At 39.6% G+C, this 25,430-nt stretch overlaps 4 protein-coding genes across 4 annotated transcripts; all 4 read right to left on the reverse strand.

Annotated features, from left to right (window-relative positions):
• Positions 1-1,206: 1,206 nt before the first annotated feature.
• LOC116255976 (GDSL esterase/lipase At1g29670-like) lies at positions 1,207-2,147 on the reverse strand. The gene is made up of 2 exons (XM_031632074.1): positions 1,904-2,147; positions 1,207-1,433 (listed from the first exon to the last, which is right to left on the reverse strand). Exons 1-2 carry the CDS (start codon positions 2,145-2,147, stop codon positions 1,207-1,209), a joined length of 471 nt encoding a protein of 156 aa, XP_031487934.1.
• Positions 2,148-7,885: 5,738 nt separating this feature from the next.
• On the reverse strand, positions 7,886-8,974 carry LOC116255440 (GDSL esterase/lipase At1g71250-like). The gene is made up of 2 exons (XM_031631261.2): positions 8,580-8,974; positions 7,886-8,194 (listed from the first exon to the last, which is right to left on the reverse strand). The coding sequence occupies exons 1-2, from the start codon at positions 8,946-8,948 to the stop codon at positions 7,970-7,972; spliced, it is 594 nt and encodes a 197-aa protein (XP_031487121.1). The 5' UTR covers positions 8,949-8,974; the 3' UTR covers positions 7,886-7,969.
• A 2,808-nt stretch (positions 8,975-11,782) lies between these two features.
• Positions 11,783-15,176, reverse strand: LOC116255432 (probable L-type lectin-domain containing receptor kinase S.5). The gene is made up of 2 exons (XM_031631253.2): positions 13,876-15,176; positions 11,783-12,905 (listed from the first exon to the last, which is right to left on the reverse strand). The coding sequence occupies exons 1-2, from the start codon at positions 15,083-15,085 to the stop codon at positions 12,100-12,102; spliced, it is 2,016 nt and encodes a 671-aa protein (XP_031487113.1). The 5' UTR covers positions 15,086-15,176; the 3' UTR covers positions 11,783-12,099.
• Positions 15,177-19,781: 4,605 nt separating this feature from the next.
• LOC116255437 (GDSL esterase/lipase 7-like) lies at positions 19,782-22,235 on the reverse strand. Its single transcript, XM_031631259.2, has 4 exons — positions 21,786-22,235; positions 21,440-21,676; positions 21,083-21,329; positions 19,782-20,208 (listed from the first exon to the last, which is right to left on the reverse strand). The coding sequence occupies exons 1-4, from the start codon at positions 22,176-22,178 to the stop codon at positions 19,961-19,963; spliced, it is 1,125 nt and encodes a 374-aa protein (XP_031487119.1). The 5' UTR covers positions 22,179-22,235; the 3' UTR covers positions 19,782-19,960.
• Positions 22,236-25,430: the final 3,195 nt, after the last annotated feature.

Here is a 25,430-nt window from a genome sequence, read left to right on the forward strand (position 1 = left end):
GCGTTAAAGGATGTTTAAGTCAGATTTTTTCTTTTCAAAATTTAGCAAACCCGTAACTTTGCATGTACAAAAAAGGGAATAAATGATGATAAAGGGAAAGCTGTAAACAACAAAGCGACCAGCCCCTTCATACCTACGCCATTAATGATGTTCAATGAGTTTAGCAAACTCGAGTTCGCTTGATAAACTTGATTTGAATTCAACTCACTTATTAAACGAGTTGAGTTCAAACTTGAGCTCCAGCAGAGTTCAAGTTTTTCTTAAGACACTCAGTGACTCAGACGAGTTCGAGCTGGCTCAGCTCAGCTTGAACTCTGGTCGTGAACATCCCTACTTAATATGAATCACTTCGCACTTGTTTAATGTGCTTTAATTATCAATACCATTTATAAGAAAATGTAGCAGCAATGGTGGAGCTAGAATATTTTAGCTGAGAAGCACTGGAATCACCAACTTAGGTTTGATGAGGGCATCACAACTGGACTGCAACATCAATCTCAATGAAATTTTACAATGACTGGTGTGAGCGAGAATGAGTTGCAGGCATGGGCCGTTTGGTGCACACAACACATATATGCCAAAAAAAAAAAGAAAAAAAAGGTAGGAGTAAGAATATTTTGGAAATTATTTTAAAATAGTATCTCTTTTAATATTTGAAATTTTTTCAGTTTTTTTCTTTTGTTCCTGCAAAAAGTTATCTTTTTTTTATTAACGGCGTTTTCGTCATTAGTCATACTACTGTCTACTACAGCATAGAAAAGAAGAGGTGATAGTAGCTTTAGTCTCAAACTGTTGGAGGTGGCAATCTCTTTATTTTCATCGTGTCTTTTTCTTATAGTGTTTATTGTGTTGCTTCACAAGAGTTCCATTAATCTTCTTCTCTTTCAATTAAGCTACAAGAGTTCCAATTAATCTTCTTCTCTTTCAATTAACTATGCACGAGTAATTGATTCTCCAAGTCACCGTGCTGTTTTACTAGAGGGAAAGATTCTCATATATAAAGCAAAATATATAAGGAAAGAGGCTACTAGTGGATAACAGTAGCATCTGGGAACAACTACTTGGGAATATAAAAAATGACAAACAAGGAAGGTGGTTGATCAAATTCCCTACTAGCTACTGCAACACCAATAAAAATGTTGCTTATTACATGAACATGAGCCTTCCTGCCCCCTTCAAGACTACGCAAAGGAACGACGCTTGGGTTTAAATTGTAGAAAGATGCAAAATGTTGTAAGGATAAACTTCCATTGCGTCCTGGGAGAGAAAGGCCTTCTCTACTAAGATTCGGTACAGAGCGGTGCTGCAGTGTGCACCATCATAGAACATGTACGCGTCCCTGTTCCCGCACGGTTTGCTCTCTGGTACGCATGCAACGCCCGGCGGGAAGTCCGTATTGGTCTCACAACAAGCCTTATTCACCACCTTGAATCCTGTTAATTCATATATATACATCAGTACTTATCAAGAACCAGACGATATTATACCAGATGTAGCTTATCTAGCTTCTTATGCAATAAAATGTCTCCAACTACTTGTTCCTGGTCGTCATTGCACAACTGCTTTCACAGCATCTATTTGATGTATTGATATATGCATGCAACGCTATTGATGCAATGTCCTTGAGAAACTTTCGAAGTTCATCATTCTTAGATGAGCATATTTGTACAAGATGTGTTTGTAAAACAATCTGGTTTATTCAAAGGGTTAAAGAGTGTCAACTCGTAAAAAAAAAGCCCATTTCAAAATACCAATGTATGGGTTGCTTTCAATTTCATTTGTAAATCATATCTAAACTATATATATAGTTAAGGGATTTGAAAGTTTTTAAGTTGCATGTTGTGCTTGAAAGCCATGAATTTGGTAAACAAGCTCATCATCTGTAAATAACATTCTAGCTTACCCTCAGAACCCGGGTTCTTGTAGATGTTCTCGGTTATGTTGTAGGCATTCACGTAGACAAATTGAGCAGATGGCATGGTTTCAATCAGTTTGCTTATTGAGGATCTCATAATGCCGCTAAATTTTACAGCTCCATAGTTGAGATCAGCTTTGCATGTGTTGTTATTTTGCTGCTGAAAGGCAGGGTTGCATCCAAGTGGTTGAACACCGAACAAGACGAACTTTCGAGCTCCCAAATTATACATGCTCTGCGGAAGGCAACACATGCACCAAGGTAATTGTTTGAACAGAACTGATGTTGATATTTTGTCCTAGAGTAGTGGAACTAAAAAGCAGCACGAAAGAGCCCTTCCGAGTTGCTACAGCATGAATATGTGGAAGAAGAAGAAGAAGAAGAAGAAGAAGAAGAAGAAGAAGAAGATAATGGTAAACACATAGGATAAAGGAGTTTGGGTACCTTAAGTCGCACAGTAAAGTTCGCCATGAGGTGCTGGAGACTTTCTTCGCATTGTTCCTGGCTATGAGTAGGTTGCTCGTGTTAACAAAACTGATAAGGATGAATCCGTTGGAGAGAAAATCAGCAATCAAGATATGAAGCTGGTAATAAAAGATTGTGATCAAATAAAAAAGGCAGAAAAATCAGAAGAAAGGGAAAGGCGAGAATTTGGGGATCAAATCAAGATTTCATTTAATCTAGGCAAGAACAACCTTGCCTACAATAAGACGTGATTTCTTCCCTATAAAAGGGACTCGACTCTCCCATTGTAATTATCTTCTTATTGAATGAAAAATTGTTCGAGTGCCTTCCGATCGTGGACGTAGGCTCAATCAGAGCTGAACCACGTTACTTGCTGTCTTTCATCCTGCTCTCTTCTTCTGTTTTCATTATGGTATCAGAGAAATAGAAGTTGCTGCTGCGGAAATCATTTGAGTCTTACCACGACAGCACAACCGCCCTCTTTTGAGAAGAGGCATCAATCATACCACGGCAAGCTGTTGCTGTGGAAAGGGCACGACAACCCTCACACAACCGCCCTCCTTTGAAGAGAGGCATCAATCATACCACGACAAGCTGTTGCTGTGGAAAGGGCACGACAACCCTCTCTGCTTCCGACTCACCGGAAGCTGCTTAAGACCGTTTGGGTCTTCCACCGGTATCATTGCTCACGGCGTTTCTGCTGTTTACGGCAGAATCGATCATCTCTTGTTGCTGAAACAAAGGGAGAACAAAGACAGAACAGAGGAAGTTCTCCCTCTCTGTTCACGACAGCTTTATGGGGTGTTGTTAAAATCACCCCCTCTATCGAGCAAGAGTCAAATCGTTTTCTCAACGTGTGCAGATTCTTCAAGCGCCTTTGCACTTTTTTTCTGAAGATTCGTGGAAGCAGCGCTTGTAATTTTAAGCGCTGCTGGTTGTGAAACCGGGTCAAAGAAGAGCAGGTCGTTTCTTTCCGCCTCTTTATTTCAGTAAACGGCATTTTCTTTACGACTGAAATTGTTCTTAAATGGCGACTTCAACACCTGTTTTCCCTTATCCTTATACTGTCAACGTTGCAAATTTCGTTTCTCTCAAGCTACGAGCTGAAAATTTTCTCTTATGGAAAACACAAATTTTGGCACTGGTTGAGAGCCAAGATCTTCAAGGGTTTTTGACTGGCGAAGTTACTGCCCCACCAGAATTTATTGATGATTCTTCTTCTCAGAAAATTCCCAATCTTCATTTTATTGCTTGGAGGAAGACTGATCGCTTAATCAAGGGATGGATAACCAGTACGTTGTCCGAGAGTGCTCTTGGCCTAGTTGTTGGCCTTGAGACATCCAAGGATATTTGGAGGGTTCTTATGAATACCTTCTCTCGTAAATCGCGTGAGAGAGAATTCCATCTCACGCATTTACTAACTTCGCTTAAGAAGAATGATGATTCTGTGGAAGCCTATATAGGAAAATTCAAACGAATATGCGACGATCTTTCAGCTATTGGAAAATCTATTGACGAAGGGGCTCAAGTTTACTGGCTACTTCAAGGACTTGGAGAAGGATACGAAGCATTTATTGCATCCATGCTTCGACCACCTACTCTTCCTTATGAAGAGGTTGTCTCTCTTCTTCAAAGTTTTGATTCCCGAATAAAGAGTCCCACTCCTCCTATCATGGCCATGACACATCAACAATCTGGACGTGGTCGCATGCGTGCACGCAGCTATAGAGGACGTGGCCACTATCAAGGGCGAGGACAGTATCAAAATCGACCACATGACAATTCCAATTTCGCTTCAAATGGTGATGACAAAAATAACAAAAACCCCGTTGTTTGTCAAATTTGTGGTAAGAAATATCATTCTGCAATCAAGTGTTTTGAAAGATTTAATCATGCCTATCAAGCTGGGGATGCCCAACAAGCACTTGCCGCCATTACTATTGATGATACAAACAACTCAGAATGGTTAGCTGACACTGGAGCATCAGCTCATATGACTGGAAATCCTGGTAAGATTTCTGAAATCTCTACTTATGATGGAAGTGATCATGTTATTGTTGGGGATGGTACGCCTCTTTCTATAACTCATATTGGTAACAGTGAAGTCGTTACAGGCAAATCATCTATTCCTCTTTCTCATGTTCTATATGTTCCAAAACTAAAGAAAGACTTACTTTCTGTTAGTCAATTAACTAGTGCGTTACCATATGTTTTTGAATTTTCCTCCTCTTGTTGTCTCATAAAGGACAGGAGAACCGGGAAAATAGTGGCACAGGGCAACAAACGTGATGGAGTTTATACCATCGGCAAGGTCAGACATACAGCATGTTTTTCTTCCAGATTTCGGCGTGCTTCAGAAGAACAATGGCATTTCAGATTAGGACATCCCCATAATGGCGTTGTGAGACATTTGCAGCAGAAAAATTTGATTAATGTTTGCTCTTCAGTTCCTAGAACTTCTATTTGTCATAGCTGTCAACTTGGCAAATCATGTAGGTTGCCATTTCTTGAACGAGAAAATAAATTTGTTGAACCTTTTGAAAAAATCCATTCGGATCTATGGGGACCAGCACCTGTTTGTTCTCATTTTGGTTATCGCTACTATGTGATTTTTATTGATGAGCATTCTAGATTCACTTGGCTATATCCTTTGAAGTTAAAATCTGACTTCTTTGTTTGTTTTCAACATTTCCAGAAATTTGTTGAAACACAATTTAATAAAAGGATAAAGGTTTTTCAATCTGATGAAGGAGGAGAATATACAAGTACAAAATTTAGAGATTATCTAAAGTCTCTTGGAACAAAACAGTTGTTTTCTTGCCCATATACTAAACAACAAAATGGTATGGCAGAAAGAAAACATCGAAATATCACTGAATTAGGTCTGACCATGATGTTGCATGCCAACATTCCCAAGCGTTTCTGGTTTGAAGCTTTTAGCAGTGCTGTTTTTCTCATCAATAGGCTACCATCGTCTTCTCTCAAGATGGATTCTCCTTACTTAAAACTTTTTGGGAAGCATCCTACGTATGATTTTCTTCGTGTTTTTGGATGTCGATGTTTCCCTTACTTAAGAGATTATGCAAAAGATAAATTGGAGCCTCGATCACTGCCATGTGTTTTTCTTGGGTATAGTGATAGTCACAAAGGATATCGTTGTTTGTATCCGGCCACCGGAAAAATGTTTATCTCTCGACATGTTTGTTTTGATGAACATTTTTTTCCTTATAAAGATCCTGCTAAATTATATGATGGAGATTCTCTAACTTCAGATCTGATTTCTTTCAATGAGGAACAAGAGAATATAGAGCAAATGGTTCCCGAAAATGAGAATCTTATTCGAACAACTGACGTTCATGAGGAAGAACGAAGTGATATTGGCACTCACTCTCAATCTCAAGAACATTTGATTGACAACGTGCCAATTAATGAGCAGTCGGTTCACAATTTGCTGGATAGTCTCGGACAGGATGAGTATCAGACAGGCATGACTGACACCACGGGACAAAATCAAGTTCAAAGAAATGAAGAAAGCACTGAGATAGACAATGAACAGTCAGTTCACGAGCAGGTTGATAACTCGGAAGAAGGCGATCATGGAGTTCTTGATACAAACACAATTGAAAGTATGGAACAAGGTGAGCATACTCCTCCTCCTTCTGCTATGATTAGAACAATGGTCACTAGATCGATGATGGGAACCTTTAAACCGAATCCCAAGTATGCTAACTTACATACTTTGTACCAAGATATTCCTAAAGAACCTTCAAGTGTTAATGAAGCTCTTGGGAAACCAGGCTGGAAAAAGGCTATGGACGAAGAAATTAGAGCCTTAGATGAAAATAAAACCTGGAGACTTGTACCCTATGATCCCAAGATGAATCTAGTTGGCTCAAAATGGGTGTTTAAAACCAAACTCAAATCAAATGGGACATTGGAAAAACTCAAGGCTAGACTTGTTGCTCGAGGCTTCACCCAAAAAGAGGGAATAGACTTCCATGAAACCTTTTCTCCAGTAGTTCGTCCTACCACTATTAGAATGGTTCTTTCTATTGCTACAGTTAGAAAGTGGGAAATCAGACAGTTAGATATCAAGAATGCCTTCTTACACGGAGCTATAAATGAAGATGTATACATGAAACAACCTCCCGGGTATGAAGATAAAACAAAACCAGGATATGTTTGTAAATTGCAGCGAGCCATTTATGGTCTGAAACAAGCATCGCGTGCATGGTATGCACGGCTAAGCAGTTTCCTTCTTGATTATGGTTTTTCTACTAGTATGGGCGATCCGTCTATGTTTACATTACATCGAAGATCAAACACTCTTGTGCTTCTTGTGTATGTTGATGATATGATCCTAACCGGAAATTGTTCTATATTTTTGCAACGCTTTGTTAATGCCTTTTGCAAGGAGTTTCCTGTCAAAGATCTTGGCAGATTGAGCTATTTTTTAGGAGTCGAAGTGACTTGGACAGAAAAGGGAATTCTCTTATGTCAAACCAAGTATGCTAAGGACATTCTTGAAAGAGCAAAGATGGAGGACTGCAAACCAAACATCACGCCAATGAGTCCAAAAATGCCTCAGTATAAGGATGATGAAGTAAAATTCACAAATCCTACTCTCTACAGGCAGATAGTTGGATCCTTGCAATACTTGACTCTAACGCGACCTGATATCTCCTTTGCTATCAATTATGTTAGTCAGTTTATGCATGAGCCACTTCAGATTCACTATCAAATGGTCAAAAGGATTCTTCGATACATTAAAGGATCAATACACATGGGACTAAACATATTGATGCAAAGCACTCTTGATTTATATGCTTTTTCAGACTCAGATTGGGCAGGATGTTCTCAAACAAGGCGATCCACCACAGGATTTTGTGTTTTTCTTGGAGCAAATTGTGTGTCTTGGAGTGCCAAGAAGCAAAATAGTGTAGCCAGATCTAGTACCGAAGCTGAATATAGAGCAATGGCGTCGACAGCGGCAGAACTTACATGGATACAATTCTTAATGAAGGACATTGGAATACCAATTATCAAAGTCCCAATTTTATATTGTGATAATAAGAGCTCACTTTATATGACGGCAAATCCGGTATTTCATAACCGAAGCAAGCACATTCAGATTGATTTTCATTATGTTCGAGAAAGAGTAGCTCAAAAGCAACTTCAAACTAAGTATATTTCAACCACAAATCAAGTTGCCGATCTGTTTACCAAAAGCTTATCAAAGCGTACTTTCAATCATCTCAAGACCAAACTTAGCCTTCAGCAGCGGCTTAGTTTGAGGGAGAATGTTAACAAAACTGATAAGGATGAATCCGTTGGAGAGAAAATCAGCAATCAAGATATGAAGCTGGTAATAAAAGATTGTGATCAAATAAAAAAGGCAGAAAAATCAGAAGAAAGGGAAAGGCGAGAATTTGGGGATCAAATCAAGATTTCATTTAATCTAGGCAAGAACAACCTTGCCTACAATAAGACGTGATTTCTTCCCTATAAAAGGGACTCGACTCTCCCATTGTAATTATCTTCTTATTGAATGAAAAATTGTTCGAGTGCCTTCCGATCGTGGACGTAGGCTCAATCAGAGCTGAACCACGTTACTTGCTGTCTTTCATCCTGCTCTCTTCTTCTGTTTTCATTTAGCTCGCACAACTCATGAACGTCGTTACCCCCCGTGTTGAATGCAAATATGCTCTTCGCCAGGTAGGTGGATAGTTCTGTCTCGTTAAATTGTTTCCTCAAATCTGGAAGTGTTGTGTTCTTGAATAACTTTGTTTGGTTTTTTAGTGATATCGATTTAGACTGCAATAACATCTTACAGTTAGGCGAATCATGGGGCGGCATATCTTGAGGTACCTTGCTTGAATCCAAATACGCAGAGCGTAAGAAGAGCTCATGAAGTACTCCAACGCTTCTACTATATTATAACAGATTTGCTTGCTTCATGTTCGAATTTCGAAACTCATTTTGCTAATAAAGAAGATACTGAAATTCAAATAGAAATGACAATAAGACTGACACTTTCTTGTAAAAATCAGTTTAAGACTGCCATAGTGAGTTCAGCAATGCAAGTCTTGCCATTAGAAGCTTTTCATTCTCTCTTGAAAAAAACACACCATCATGAAGAAGAAAGAAAGGAATCATAAGAATCATCTGTACCATAAAGCCTAAAAACAGGCTTACTTACATTGGGATAATCAAGAATGCCTGAACCACCAGAGGCATAGTTAACTCCAATAGTTATCATCCCACCTACGGCTTTGGGGTCCAAAACAGCCGGAGGGAGATGGGTAAAGTTCAAAAACACAGCCAAGATATCACCTGGGTTCAGCCCATTGGTGAACCTCCCTGTAGGACCGGTGGGAAAATCTACCCCATATGGAAGATGGCCGGTAGATGCACCGTGATCGAAAATGACATTGTTACCGCCGTCAACAACGGAGTCTCCGAACACGAACAGCGCAGGGACGCGCTGCTCCTTGTGTACTACAGAGTATGAAGAAGGAAAAGAGGAAACGAGCAAGAAGAAGAAGACACAGAGACCCATTCTTGCCATTGTTGGGAGACGTGGGTGTGGGAGACGCATGTTGCAGGCCTACTTATAGAAAGGAGCCGTGGGAGTAAGCTCTTCGTAATGGAGCACCAAGAGATACGATCAGAGGGGACACGGTAATTCTTGTTTTACTGCTCTCTGATGTAGTGGACCAGGAGAAAGTATGTCCAAAAGATAGGCCAAGTTACCAACTTGGATTGTTCTTCCTCTTTCATATTTTTCTTCTCCAGGTTATTAATGTTTAGGGCTGCCCATGTAAGATTGATTTTCCTTTTCGTATTTGTATCATTCTGCGTGAGAATATTAACCGACGACAAAGACCGAACAGCGGAAGGGAAACAAAAGATAAGTTTCCCTACCGACCTGTTTCTATATATTATGAGGTAGATGGGAATTCTTATACCGATGTGCAACTTTTTACTGCAACCAGGAACACGGTAAGAAGTTTAGGAACGTTGGTAGATCATGGACGGCACATAGGATAGAAAAAGGGGACCAGTTCAACTTTTGTTTTTCCTTCATCTTTTTCTTTGTCTTGGTACGATGACTCCTGCCCACCCTCCATGTTTAAGAAGTTTAACTTTTCTGTTGTATATACATATATAACTTTCAATTACAACTTTCACGAATTTCGCGTTGTTGAACCATGGATTGCTGCAAGTCCAGTATTTTCCTCTCTAACTAGAGGTCCATGAATTTGAGGGATAATCAGGAGGCTGCATTTATATGTTTCAAATCTTCAGTTTGCTAAAACTATGAATTAAAGTTGAGCTCCACATTATTTCGCTCTTCAAATTTAAGTTCTGATGTAACTAATTACATAAGGATGTGAAGTTTAACTAGACATTTTTTTTTAGTTTGACGAACTACGGATTTCTGTATAACGGGCCACATGTGATACCAGCAAAACTATGTAAGATCAGAGAAAATTTTTAACTGTCAAAATACATCCAAAATTCCATATGCATTTTATTACTTCATAGTTGAAATTTAAGGATTTGTTGTGGATCTCATGTTGTATGCTTTTGTTATTGTGTTAAAAGACTCATGGTTCATCAAACTAAGGGTTTAAGTTAGACATAAGATCCAGCACATAAGTTGAAATCCTTATTTTACCTTTTTGCATTGAGAAAAAATTGGATTTAATATTGAAGAATTCACAATCCTCAAACTGTTAGCTTTCATTTCCAATGGATCTCAGATCCAATAAAATCTCAAATACACAATCCTCAAACTATAAGGTTAATGACGATTAAGTTCAATAACCTCGGCTGTCATATATAACTAAAAATAACAGTTTTATCCTTAGTGAAAGGATGATTGTCGACAGAAAAAAAAAAAAAAAAGGGATGATGAATATAAAAATATATATGTAAGTACTTCTCGCAAAAACTAATAACTAAAATATTGTTACGGTCAATGTTGAAAAGCCTAATAGTCAATTTGAACATTAATGTAATTTACTGCATACATTACAAAGAGAAGTTTATAAGAACATTATCTTTCTACAACTCTCTTTTTTAAATATATCAAGAAATAAAAACTTTTATAACTTTTTTTTTTAAATTTATGGAGATGGAAAACAGACACGCATAATTAGCTTCTTGAAGAATTCTCGTGAATATGCAAACAAAGTCATTATTGTACGTTTAAGAGTATAGTTCAAGGCACATGTTAACTCTTGCACCATTAACAAGCCTGCGTGTTCCTCTCACACCTAACGTTATCATGTCTTGTGGCATTGGAAAGATGGATGTTTGTGTAGAAAACACAGACATGCAAATTTTCTCTTTCTTTCACTCTCGCTCTCTCTCTTTCACGCAAGCCATCTGTTTGGTTCTAGTAGAGAGGCTTCCCTGTGATGGTAATGAGGAGTCTCTCTCTGCCTTATGAAGGAATGTCCACTTTGCTATTCGGCTATGATACTATTTATTGTTTGATGCTCAGTGACTATGTTGCTTTATCTATCCACTCTCTCTTCATCCTTCTTTTGTCTTATTATGCTGTTGTTTTGTATATTTCGTTCTTTTATTTTTTATTTTTGCAGTTTGTTTTTGTATCTAGTGGACTTCTTGTCCTCAAATTTTGTTATGCATTTCCATTTTATCGGCTCTTTCTTTCTCTCTTTCTCTTTTGTTGACATGGACAATGTGTTCATGGTCTTCGATTGTTGTCGTTTTTTAATTCTCTGTATTTCGTAAAAAAATCTTGAGATGAAAGGGAAACCATATGGTATCTCCAAGTTTTATATGGTTCTACAATTTTTTTTTACCCACTAAATTTGCAGTCATGTAATTCCTGGTCATAAGTTCAGCCATAAGAGGAGATCACACGAAAGCCCGTTTCCCATCCGCTTCCCCCATTATGAGCACATGCCTTGGCGGGTGAACCAGGTCAAATCATTTGAACAGAACAAAATGTCCAAATGCATGCATTTACCTTACCATTTATTAGTCAAAACTGAAGCAGAAATGAATTTGGATAAAGACATTGTTGGGTGTGAGCTATTCATGTTTGACCTAGCTCTATGATGTTTTTACTAAAATATTGCATGGTTTAAGTCCAAACTTGTTTACTATTTATTAGTTCTTTTTAATAAAAAACTTTTAGCTCCGGCACTGTATTAGGCATTCCTTCGTTCAGATGGTAAATCACATGGACTTTCTCATGAAGAACAAACAAAAGGAGAAAATGGCAAAATAGAATAGAGACCGCCTACCAAAAACAAAGAAGAAACTTACAAAGATGATCAGCAAATGTCATCGTGGCGTCATCGGCGTTGAATTGTGGATCGAAACTTCGTGGGAAAAACAAGAGTAGATTTGAAAAGAAGGAAAAAAAAAACAAACAAATACATTTCTTTATACAAAAAACGACTAGGGAACATTGCTGAGAAAAGGAGAAAGAATGATGAGCTTGACTAATCACAGGTTACAGGGCCAACAAATAAATTGCTAATTCCCCATACGTTAGCAGCCTCTTGAACATTATAAAAGAAGCTAATTATGGTCAAGCCATCGGGGCAGACTGAGGAAGTCAATTCGGATACAAACTAAATTGCCGGAGAATTATGCACGGCGACTATGAAATGATTTTTTTAATGGCCGACCAACTTCCCCACAACGCCGGCGAGTTTGTCGTCTCTCTTTAGGGTTCAAACCATGGAGGCCCTATCTGCAAGCTGATTCTGGCTGCTCTGGGTCATGGGCGTCCAACCAGTCGAGCCGGAGGTGTAGATGGAGCCGGTCACGTCCACGGAGGAGCAATCATAGGTCGAGTCCATGTGCCAAATGAACGGCGGCCGGAATGGCGGCACCGTCGGCGGGTCGATGGACCGGGATATGATCTGAATGATGGCCGTAGCTTTGGGTCTATCATTTGGGTTGGGGTGAGAGCAAGCCAGACCCAAGAGCAGGAGGCGGGCCGCATCTTGCGGGTCGTAATTGTCTCCCAGCTTCTCGTCCACCGCTTCAAGAATTCTTCCTTCCCTGTGCAGGGTCCAGACATAGTCCACGAGGAGGCCGGTGGACGACGATCTCGGCCGGCGGCCGCAGACGGTCTCGAGCACGACGGCTCCGAAGCCGAAGACGTCCGACTCCCTCGTTGCTTTGCCGGTGTGGAAGCACTCGGGGGCGACGTAGCCCATCGTGCCCTGTACGCCGTCGGCCTCCGCGTACGACGTCTTCTCGTCGTCGAGCACCCGGGCGAGGCCGAAGTCGCCGAGGCGGGCGTTGAACTCCGAGTCGAGCATGATGTTGCTGGCCTTGAGGTCTCGGTGCACCACGCGGTTGTCGTACTCGTTGTGGATGTAGTGAAGCGCGGAGGCGACGCCGGCGATTATTTTGTACCGTCGGTCCCAGCTCAGTGTTTGCTCGGTCGACTCGAACAGGTGCTGGTCCAGGCTCCCGTTTGGCATGAACTCGTACACGATCAGCAGGGTCCCTTTCCTATGGCACCAACCTGAGATTTCAGAAACACGAACAAAGGTTAATGGAATTCACTGTGATTTTTACTGTTTCTAATGGCGCAGGAGTAACAGCAATAAGGTGTCCAACTGTCCATTAATGACTTGAGTAGTTGAGTTATTACCAAAAGGTGGCTGCGATCAAAGATTTTAAAATATCATAATGGTCAATCTATGCATGTTGAAGACAGCATATTTGAAAGCAAGAGATTCAGGTTGCGTTTGATTTCTTATAAGGTCTGAGGAGATCTGAAATTAATGACAACTGAACATCAAACACTAGCGTGGATCTCAAATCTACCCTACACAATATAAAACAAAGCATGGACTTGAAGTCGAATGGAGAAAGAAGTCAGAGCTTAAAAGATCACGGACTTGAGATTCGCTATGATCTTATGTCGTCACCAGTCTCACGTTCATGATAATCGAACACAACCCAATAGTGACCCAATTTAGGAACTACAATCTCTTTTAAGAGTCCTCGGTGGAACTTTTTCTCTCTTTTTGTCCTTCTTTTTTGGGTTAGGCGGGCTGTGCCAGTTCATTGAATCACCGAAAGATTGGTTGCTTTCGAACGAAAAGTCATATCACATGGTCGACTTGGACGTCTTTCTTGGCTTCCATGGCCCCTTTACAGCGGAGTTGGTTAAGTAAATGTGCGGCTTATTTAGTTTTCCGGTCAATTGAAAAAAGCGTTCGATGAACAGTTAGTGAGATTCTTTTAGGTGGATTTGTTGTTAGGTGTCGATCGTCCTACAGTAATGTTATTAAACATAAGAAAAATTATGTTTCGTAAATTATGTTCTGCAGAAACCCCCAAATTTCTGGTTCTCCTTCTCTGAAGCCGACGCACATTGACTGTAACTCCTGAATTTTGATGATCGTTGCCATCGTTTCTCGTTTAATGCGAGTCTAATTTCACAAAAAGGAAAGGAAAAAACTGAGAAGGGGCATGAGAATACTGACCGACGAGGCGGACGAGGTTCTTGTGGCGCAGACGGTTGATGGTGGTGAGCTCGGCGAGGAAGTCATCCTTCCCCTGCATCGCCTCCCTGGAGAACATCTTCACCGCGACTTCCGTGCCCTCAAACGGCAGCGCCCCCCTGTAGACCACGCCGAACCCACCTTGGCCCAGCTTCATCTGCTCGTCGAAGTTGTTGGTCGCCTTCTTCAGCTCGTTGAAGCTGAACTCCCTCGGCATCCCCGGCAAGCTCTTGAGCGCCCCGGTTATGTTGGTGTCGTCCACCGCCTTCCTCCGCCGGAGGACGAACCACGCCGCTGCACAAATGGCCGCAGCCACTGCGACCGACGATGGTAATATGATCGCAAACACCATCACCGTCCACCGCATCCCCGGAACCTCCAGAATATCTACCGTCAGGTTCCATTTCAGTATGCAGTTCAATTCGGCTTCTTTCCCGGTCGATGCCGCGAATCCGAAATACGAATATTGGCTCAAGACGGCGGCGGTATTGAGGGGGTAAGAGAGGATGCTGCTATTGGGCTTCGTCTCGTTCTCGTTTGCTAAGTAGACGCTCAGCAATCTGGCGGAGGCATCATAGTCGATCCAAGCAAGGTACTTCTTGGGGCCAGTTGTCGGGGCGAGGTCGATGCCGATCTTCGAGACCGAGAAGGTAGCGTTGGAACGGACGCTGTTGATGTCGATCCCCACGTGGTTGTCATCGGGATCGAAGTCTTGCTTGACGGTGTCGAACTCCACGGCCAGCAGATAGTTGGAAGAGTTGCCGTCGATGGTCGAGTTCGTCAGGCCGAGGTACTGGCCGTAGCTGTTAGCCGGGATGCCGCTGTCCGGCGCGACGATGAACGCGAGACCTTCGCCGACGCTTTTGTTGTCGGGGCGGTATATATTGAACAGAAAGGATGTGCTGAAGGACGCGAGCTTTCCCGACCGCTCGAAGAGCTGGTATCTCTTGTTGTAGATAACCCGGCCGGACTGATTCTGAAGCGCAAAGCCTTGATTGAGTGAGTCCGGCGTGACCTGGAGGGCTTCCTGCACCGACGCTTTGTTCTGGAAGATGAAGTTCGCCACAGTCGTTTGGTTGAAGTGTCCGAAAACGAGGTTGTCTTCCTTCTGGCACGAGGACGTCTGGAAAATGGCCACGAGAACGAAAAAAATGGTGGTGGCCGGTAAGGCGGGACGCGCCGGCGAGCCCATCACGCCGGCGGGAGTCTGACAAAGGGATGGCGACGAGCGAGGGAGGGAGAGAGTCGGGACGGAGGAGGTTCTGTGTTTGCCCCCAAAGATAAAGCACAAGGTGTTGGGTTTAGAAAGAGTAAACGGCCTTTTACAATTAAAAAAATTGGCAGATTCGGCCGCCCAATGTTGACGGCTCTAAAAGTCCTCCAAAATAAAATAAAGGCAGTCAAAATCATGAACAATCCACTAAACGTTGAATAAACATGTTCCGATAAGGCTAAAAAGGATTTAAAATAAGTAAAAGTTGAAAGCAATTAGCTGAAGCTGTGAGGACTAAGTGCAACCCACTTAGCTGAAGCTGGGCTTGGTTATGTAAGTCGAGCCCATGCACAGTGAGTCCAAGTCAAGATTCCCCAAAGATAGAGAGCCAGGGGGAGACAGGGCTCGTGATAATGTCTGCGAGAGCTCGTGATAATGTAAGAAACGGACACGAATGATGAGGAAATCCCCGATGCCCTTTTTCATCGCATTGTTGTTGACAAAACGATCACAATCGTGGAAACTGTTCCAAGTTTTTTCGTAATTTTCCCTTGGAGAATTTTGGATACATGAATTTCCTAACATTAGCATCGAAGTTTCGAATCTCGAGTCTAGAACTCGGATTTCAGACCACTTCCGATCTCAGATCCTGAGTAAATTCAATCATATCATTTGGGGGCAGTTTGGATGGGGCCAGACTTTTCAGCCCCTTCCACAAAACCACTTGAGAGAGAGAAAGAGCCGATAAAATGAGAATGTATATCAAATTTTGAAGATAAGAAGTCCCTTAGATACAAAAATTAGGGATAAGAGGTCCCCTAAATACAGTAACAAACCGCAAGACAAAAGCAAAAGAGAAAGAGAGAAAGAGAGAGGGAGTGATGACAAACTTGCATGCAGATTCACCGAAATCTGGTTTATATCTTGTGGAGACACCAATTGAAAACCAAAAGCATATTATGTGGTTGTATGTGTGTTAATTTTCTAGTTTGGTGACATAAGGTGATATGATAAAATATTGTTGGAGATATAGTTTTGATAATGTTGATTAACAGGGCTGAGATAATAAGTTATTCAATTAGCTATTAAGATGAACTTGTTTCTTCTTTGTCTACCTAATGATGTTTTCTAACAGATGTTTAAATTGAAATGAATGTTTTAGATACAACGTGAATAGATATTCCGGGCATTTTGAGTGATTTAAATGCATACTTATCAACACGTATTATATGTTTAATATTGAACAACCACACATGCAAACCCACTAAAATGATACTGAAAATGTGTACAAGTCAGTTTTCAGCTTGACATATTGTAAAGGTGTCCAATTTATTAAGATTATAGGTAATGAAATTTATTTTTTAGAATGCTCTTTTCGTTTATATATATATATATATATATATATATATATATATATATATATATAATGGTGTAATGGTTACCAAGAGTCACCCAATGGTTACCAAGAGTCACCCAACGATCTAACGAAGGACGTCCATCTGAATTAGATTTATGGTTGAGAAAAAAAAAACAACGAGAAAAATATGTGAATAATATTAGAGGATACAAATATCCGCCACTTTTTTTCTTAACCGTCCTTCATGTTGGATCGAACAACTTTTGATTAAATGGTTGATTGACTCTAAAAAGTTAGATTCATTATTTAAGTTCTTATACATATGTATATATATATAAATAAATAAATAAATAAATATATAAATAAATAAATAAATATATACATATAACATAACTGTATTCAATATTAGTTTGAACTTGTTTTTTTATTTTATAAGCATCTTCAAAAACTCAATTTCTGTCATCCAAACAGAACACAAGTTTTGAAAAGTGAAAACATGGGTTTTACCTTGTCATCCAAACAGGGAAACCAAGTTTTAACAAAACGAGGTTTTGTGAAATCCAGTTTTGAAGGTATCATCCAAACGTGTCCCTCAGCTTTTGCATCCAAAACCTAGTTTTATGGGGCTATCCCAATGCCTCCTTACAATTTTTTGCCTATATTGACACTATTTATATGCATCATTGAATCCATGAGATCAATACAATACTTTCATCATTTTGGTGTTTTCGGGAAACAACCGTATACTTTCTAGGTCCCCTTTACCTTAAAATCGTATTTGCTTGATTTTTTCTTGAACTACGTTGCGTGTACACGTTTCCTTCAATATATACGCAATATTGTCAAAACGCAGAGACAATTATGCAGGTGCTCCGATTACGTAGGAAAGTTCCCAACGGTACTTGTAGAACAGAGAAGCGTTTGACTTGGAATATGATAACCATCAGTTGACATTGTAACTATAGGATGAATGTAGAAATATAGATCGATTGACTAATTGCTACACTAAACTTTGGCTTCCCACAATATGCAACTCATTTTTCTTCCTTGGAGCTATATATATATATATATATATATATATATATATATATATATATATATATATATATATATATATATATATAAATGTTGTCAACATTAGCCATGCTTGCCATCTAATTGGATGCCCGCCAAAAGTGACTTACATCAGAGTGGACGCAACAAATATACACAAAAAAAAAAAAACCGAAGTTAAGGTACTTTGAAAATTTTTCAAACAAATATATTTTTTGATTTTTTAAACTTTTTCAATGCTTTTTTATCCCTATAAAAAAATTTCCCTTTTTATTGACCAAGTCATTCCGGTCATGACATAATCATGTACATATAATCAACTTCAATAGCGACGCGCTGTGGTCATTATATAGTCATGGTGCATAAGTTTATGTGCATCAGAGGTGCATATAACCAGCTTCGATAGCGACTAGATAAGGTCTTTACAGCCAACGATGAAGTCACAAAGAATAAAAAGTGGATAAGTGAATAAAAGAACTTTTTTCCCCTAATGTGCACATCCACTCATTTCAACCGGCGATAAGACCTTTCCCCGTCGCCATTTTTTTTTATGTTTTTTAGTTTATTTTTTTTTAAAAAATTAGAAAACGAATAAGAATAACAGGAGCAGATTTACCAACCGCTGTCATTTGGGCAGGCATGAAGTCATATTGATCCATTGATTTGGGTCTACAAACCAAATTGGCATTTTATAATGCAATTCTCAACCAAAATGCTTGCCATTCTTGTCTTATAGCCTAAGTTTCATATTATGAGTCAGTCTCCTAGTTAAGCCAAGCCTACATAGAAATTCATCTTAGAAAATTGTTATTAATTTGTCAAAACTGTGAAGACACTTGTAGAAAGCTGGGCAAAACTGGCGTGTATTTTGCTTAAATTATTTAAGTTTCTGTTTTTTAATTTGTCTGTATCATGCAGTCTACGTCCTTCTCGGTCATAATTGTTACTATTTTCTACATATTTCGTCTAATAAAACAAGAGAAGGGAACTTTCCCTCCCCGTCATTCATCTTAAGAGAATTGCGTCGAGAATAAGGTAAGAAGACCATCGATGGGATGGAATATGAGGCCGGCACGAATAGAGGGTGGTTTCTAAGAATTTTCCACAGAGAAATCAAAGATCCTGATAAAAAAAAGTCCTGATACAGGGATTTAAGGTTAGGTGAGTTTTTCTTGGTAAGAATATAATTAAATATCCTGACTATTTCATAACAGAATCCAACTAGGATACGTAAATATCCGATGCAAGTACACATAGATGTATATATAGGTTGGTAGGATTCAAATTGGATGTACACTATGGAATTGATCGGGTGTTCACATATTTGGATTTGGATTTGGATTTAATTTGAATGGGAAAAATTTATACCATATTTGAATCTAAATTTTGCATTCAAAATCTGAATCTGAATCTTCCTTTAAATTCACAACCTATCAATTCCCATTCTAATTTGGCTGGGTTGTTAAAGGTTGCAATCACGACACTCAAGTTGAAGGGTGTACCGTAAGTCTACCTAATCTCCGAAACAAGCCAAGGCATAAGGGTATGGTCTTGCCGGTTTTATGTTGAAGGCCGTTTCCCTTAAGTCAAAGTAAAAAAAAAACAAAAAAAATCCCAATTGACATTTAAAATACACAACGGAATCTTCGACATATGTCGAAGGCAGGTTCCCTTAAGTAAAAAAAAAAACTTGTAAATACACAACAAAATCTTATGTCGAAGGCAGTTTCCCTTAAGTCAAAGTAAAAAAAGAAAAAAAAAAATCCCAATTGACTTTTAAACACACAACAGAATCTGAACCACATTATCATATATTAAAAACTGTTAAAACAAAATCCCAGTTCATATCCAAACCCGAATCTAAATGTACATTTTATTCAAACGATTTCAAACCCAGATGCCATTTCTCAACTCTGAATCTGATCCCATTTCTTAAATTGGATGATAATTTCTTGTTCCATGTCCAATATTTTTGAAGCTATTTAGTTGGATATCCAATCCACATCTGTCCCATTAGCATCTCTAGAAGCAAGTGTTGATCAAACCTTACGGAACCAAAATTCCAATTAAAAAATGAATCCCCACAGGAATCCAATGACATCAAATCTTAATGATCATGAATTAAGATGAATTTGGTAAGGACCAGTCAGGGCCTGAATCCCAATCGTATAAATCCCTAATTCATAGCTTCAAGAAACGGAGAAATTGGCCCAAAAAGAAAGTCTCACATCCTTTCCTGTTTTCAACCCAGACAAAAGCCAGATCGAAAATGAAACTTAAGCTGCATTAAGACTGGAGTCCAACCTAGCGATCGAACCATACTACAAGTTCACAGATCAAATGAAAGGATCAGGTTCCTTTCGAGCACGAGAACTACAAAGCTAGCTGCATGTTCTCGCTTATTACATAATACTACCGATACTAGAACTTACACGATCTACCCTTCACTTCATGGGAGACCTTTCAACAGTGGGAATCACCTGAATGGCAGCAAGCCGTGAAATATCGAAAGGATTCACAATTTCCGGGTCTTCTGAGCAGAAGCCGCCGTCCACCAGAAGCTTGTACATGGCGGAGGTGCAGTGTGCGCCATCGAAATACATGTATGTATCTCTATCCGCGCAAGGGTCTCTACCTGGTGTGCATCCAGGTCCATTTCTTTCGCAACAGGACGCCTTGATTTCTTCGAATCCTGATGATCAAAACAATGGACAACCGGAAAAAAAAAAAAACATGGATTTACCGACGGTAGAAAATTGACTGTTGATGAAAGTTATTTTTATCGACGTGACGTTTAAGATGTGGTGTCGCTGAAAAGGGACTTTCACCAACGTCTACCCCCAAATATCCTTGACTTTCAGCTTCATATTTGCACATGTGTTTCCGATGTTCAAAACTTGTGTCAATTGTGGATTAGGAAAAAGAAGTTTAACAAATCTTCATCGACGCAATTCAGTGCGTGAAAAATGTTATTATCAACGTTTAGTTGAAGGTTGATCAAAATATTACCGACGTCTAGTTGCGCGTTGATAAAATTTTTTACCAATATCCACCTACTTCTTGGTAAAAGTTTTTATTACCGACGTCAGTAATTTTTTAATTAACTATGCTTAAGACATGTCGGTAAAGATGTGTACACCAAGTGCACGGCAATAAATTTATGATAGTTTTCACGTTACAAATAACGTCTTAAAAAAAAACTAAAAGTAAGAAAAAAAAGTGAAACTAATAACACAGTAGATTTTGCACAAAAAAAAACTGTTTGACATTAAAAAATCTAAAAAAATAAAAAAAAGTAAAAAAAATAAAAAACGTGTTTTTTCGTTTTAAACGTCTTTTTTTTTTTTTAAAACTGTATTTTTTTAAATTTTAAATGGCCGTTTAATTTATAGCATTTTTTTTCAGAAAAAAAAAAAAGAAAAAACCTTCTTTTGTCACTGTGTTTTTGACTGACAAGTAAATAAAAGTTGCTTCTTATTTTACCAACGTTTTTCCGCACATCGATGAATCCTCGTGTTTTTGTTGTGTCAATCTACAAATGCAAGCAAATTGACGCAGCGGCTTACCTTGAGAAGCTGGATTTTGGTAGACATCATCGGTAATCTTGTAGGCGTTAACGTACACAAAGTAGGAGTCGGGCATGGCTTTCTTCAGGCTGCCCAGGGACGAGTTCAGTTCTTCACTGAAAAGTTTGACAACCACGTTGAGCTCCTGTCTGCACTCGAAGTTATTGTTAGCAACATAGCCAGGATTGCACCCGAGTGGTTGGGCGCCGAACAACACGAACTTCCGAACACCCAAATCATTCAGCCTCTGCAACAAAAAGTCCCCACAGACATCAGTCTTACTGATCGTGAATTGATACTTAGAAATGATGAAAAATATGGGCGCTAGCTACGTGGGCAAGATGAAAAGTTGTGGACCTTAAGGTGGACGGTCAAGTTGGCCACAAGAAGCTTGACATTTCCTTTGCATTCCTCCACATTGTTGAGAGGATCATCGCAGGCTTTAGTGCAGTCATTGCCACCGGTACTAAAGGCAAAGATGCTGTTCGCCAGATAGGGAGCGAGCTTTCCCGACCTAGCGAATAGTCTCCTTAGATCCGGAAGGGTTTTTTGCTCGAAAAGGTCGATTTGTCCCCCCAGCGACATGAACTCAGACTGCCAAAAAGATCAGATCAGGCGAATTTTGGGAATGAAAACACAAATATTCTTACTAGAAATTGAGTTCCTATCCACAGTTAGTATATAAGCTAGCGTATATAGTTACGTCAGGATTATCAAGGATCCCGGAACCCCCAGACGCGTAGTTAACTCCGTTAAGAATCTTGCTTCCTTCGGCCGTGGGATCCTCGACGGCAAGAGGTAAACCTGGAAGATTCAAGTCCTCGGCCAAGAAATCACCGGGGTTCTTCCCGTTGGTGAACCTTCCGGTAGGACCGCTGGGGAAGTCTATTCCATATGGCAGATTGCGGGTGGACACACCAGGGTTTCTAAAGGCATTGTTTCCGTTGTCGACCACAGAGTCCCCAAACACAAAAAGGGCCGGGGCATGGTTCACAGTACCGGGACACACAGAGTGTGAAGTGGGAAGGAAGGCAACAAGGCAGAAGAGGACGAAGACGAAGACGCAGCAGATGGAAAGGTTACTCGGTCTTGCCATCTTTGCAAGGACTACACTCTCTTGTGGTTGATCTCTGAAGGATGTGAAGACAGACACGGGGCTTGATTTCCTTATATAGGGACAGGGGTACGCAAGATGGCGCGCTCTTCCTGCAACAAGGACAGATGATTTGTCATCCCGTGAAAAATGTGAAAAGAAATGATCCTCTGCAACACTGCATGCTTCCAAAGACATTTAAATCTCTACGGTTCCTTCTGATGCAGACATGTGATTGATGAAAAAACGTTTGAAAGAAATCAACTCAACTTGAAAGGATAATGCCACAAGGTGGCTAGCACATACGTTAAATCAAATTTGTTTCGTTGCTTAGTACAGCGACCATGCTATGCAATGACGTTTTTCTTTTTCTTTTTGCAAGTTTAACAGCTGCGTACTGCGTACATATTTCTCTTTCACCTTGACAGTAATGTATCGACTGCATTCATGCGTGGATGGATAGGAGGCTTTAAATCAGTGCTCCAAGAATCCATTCATCGACCGAGGAGGTGAGGCTTTCGAATCAGTAAAAAACATAGTTACAAGGTCGGTTATTGAAGAATTTTACTGTATTCTAGAAACACTTAAAACTAACATGTGGCGCTCTCGAACCGGCACCAAATCAAATCAGTTGCCATCTGTCAGACTGGCCAATTCATCGAGTGATTTAGTAAACTTGACCAGTAGAAAAAACTTGTTTCACTCGTACGCACACATATAACAGTTGCCTCAAGACTACCACTGATCGTTGGTGCAGCAATAGTTTATTGTGTTTTTAGCAACAGTTTGTGATACTTTTGGCGATAACTTTTTAATTTTTAGATAATTGACTTCCCAAAAATTGGAATCCTTTATATATAAAGCAGGCCGGTCTGAATTTTATACCAGTTGACGTACATTCCAGCATCCCCGTCAATGTTTGAAGTCACTTCCCTCCTTTATATATGCTTCTCAAGGAGCAACTATTCCGGAAATTTCACTTTTAGACATCCACCGTTTGAGTTCATTAACAAGTACTACTGCATCGGGGGGCTCTTTTAACTCCAAACTTCCCCATCACTTGATACCAAATGCTTGATGCTTATGTGCTTCAAATATCTCAAAAAAAGCTGTAATCGGACTATATCCAAATGAATACATAATCATCCCTTAAAATTTTACCATTAAAGTCGCTAAGAGGTGAAGTAAAAATAAAGTTCCAAAAGTGTCATCTATACTTGTCAATTCCAGCGGTGTAACTAATCCCATTCTCTTGTAGGTCGTGAGGCGAGAATTTGTCATGGTGATTGAACATGGACAAACTGAGTGGTCCTCTACGTTGATATTTCTCTTAGTAGAGCACTGTTCCGGCAAGTTGGGATTGTAACTAAGTGCCAAAGAATATACGCAGGGTGTATGCTGTAAACATCCATCTAGCTTCAACAACTAGTCACTGTACACAGCATACAGGAAAAATTTGTAGATTTGCTAATGAGGCTCAACAAGGCCATAGTCAGGCAGGACAAATGCATGCATAAGGAGGCAGTAGAAAATCGTCTATTCACCGTCCTATCGTTTTTGTCTGCGAGTCATTAATGCATGCAGGAACAAGAGCAATTCATCTCTGAAACGATTCCCTCGAACATGATATTTTCTTCTTCTTTTTTTTTTTTTACAGATAACCTTTGTTATATGTGTGGATGATTCATATCTTGCCAAACTGTTCACGGCATTCATTTTTTTTTTCTTTCTCACGTTTTGTCGTGATGCCATTGATTAATGACAAACAAATTTGTGGACCAGCACGAATTTTTCGACATCGCTACACTCAATCCACGTGCTTTTTTTCACGTTTTTGTATTTTACTCTTGCATTTCCTTTGGTTAAAAACTATGTAATTCAACAGCTTATTCCACCTAAGAAGTCAGGATCCAGTTAATGTTATAGCTCCCTAGCTCTACAAAATTGATCACTGACACAGGATAGGCAGCAGCAGTATGTTTTGCTCTAGCCAGTAATTGTGTTCTTCGTGCAAAGGAGACCGAATCGCACTCCATTATTTTTACTAGTTGTGAAATGGGGAAACATATTCGGCACCATCTGAACTCTTAGTCTGATATTGAGATTAAATTAGGTGCTAGAGTTATTGAATTGTGGGAGTGCTGGAGACGATGTAGATTTAAAGCTGTAAAAATGGGTTAACACATATTGGCTTCTCAATTTACTCATGGCTTTGTAGACAGAGTTGCGTGCGCCGCTTGGTGCACTCAGTACGCCAAAAGTATATTTTTGAAATTATTGAAACAGAAATGTCCTTTTGAGTCTTTTTACTTTTTCAATTTTCTTTTTTGTTTTTTATTTAAATAGGGTCATTTTTGTGTTCAACCGTGATTGAGAACGAAATTACGTGCACCATCACGGCGTGCAGAACGTGCTTCGATGGCTTTGTGGTGTATATGACAAACAGATACAATGCGGAAGAAATATGGCCCAGTCTACGGGATGACCTAAAAAAATTTATTTGTTAGCGACTCTTACATTAAGAAACAGCATGACGAGTTACCTCTATGGTTTATCATCCTGATTAAGGCCGCTCTATGGTTTTATACTGGTTCGCTTGTTTTTTGTATTGTTGTGACATCTTCCCACCAATTTTGTGCATGAATTTTCCATTTTATCAGCTTTCTCTAGCTATATATATATATATATATATATATATATATATATATATATATATATATATAGATGTGTGTGTGTGCGCGCGCCCAGCCTCTCTCTCACAGTACACTACATCATTATCAAACAGTATGTTTAATTACATCTGTCCGATGCATTGCATCAGGCGATTGTGATTGGATGAAACTAAAAAGATCCTTTTACATACATATATATGTGTGTGTTTGTGTCTGTATATAGATATTATATATAAGAGTTCAAATCTGCCAGATGATTTAAAAGATAAAATTCATCGTTCAAAGCGTTTTAAACCATTGTTAAAAGCATTAAGGACCCACGGCTACACCATAAACCATCACTAATGTCCTGTGACTATAGATTTTTATTGTCAGATTTTTAATATTTAATCAACATCGTGATGAGGTTAAATGATCACTAGAACCACCATCCACAGTCCATAAATGGCTATGGCTTTGAGTTAGAGGCGCCAGGAGGCTTGGGTAATATAAAACCTTCCCACCATAAGGGGCAGTGCTATGCATAAATGAGCACATTTTTTAAAATACCAAAGTAAAGAACTTTTATAAGGCTGGTGTGGGC

This window comes from Nymphaea colorata, chromosome 6 (assembly GCF_008831285.2).
Source record: "Nymphaea colorata isolate Beijing-Zhang1983 chromosome 6, ASM883128v2, whole genome shotgun sequence".
In the NCBI taxonomy this organism is placed as follows: domain Eukaryota; kingdom Viridiplantae; phylum Streptophyta; class Magnoliopsida; order Nymphaeales; family Nymphaeaceae; genus Nymphaea; species Nymphaea colorata.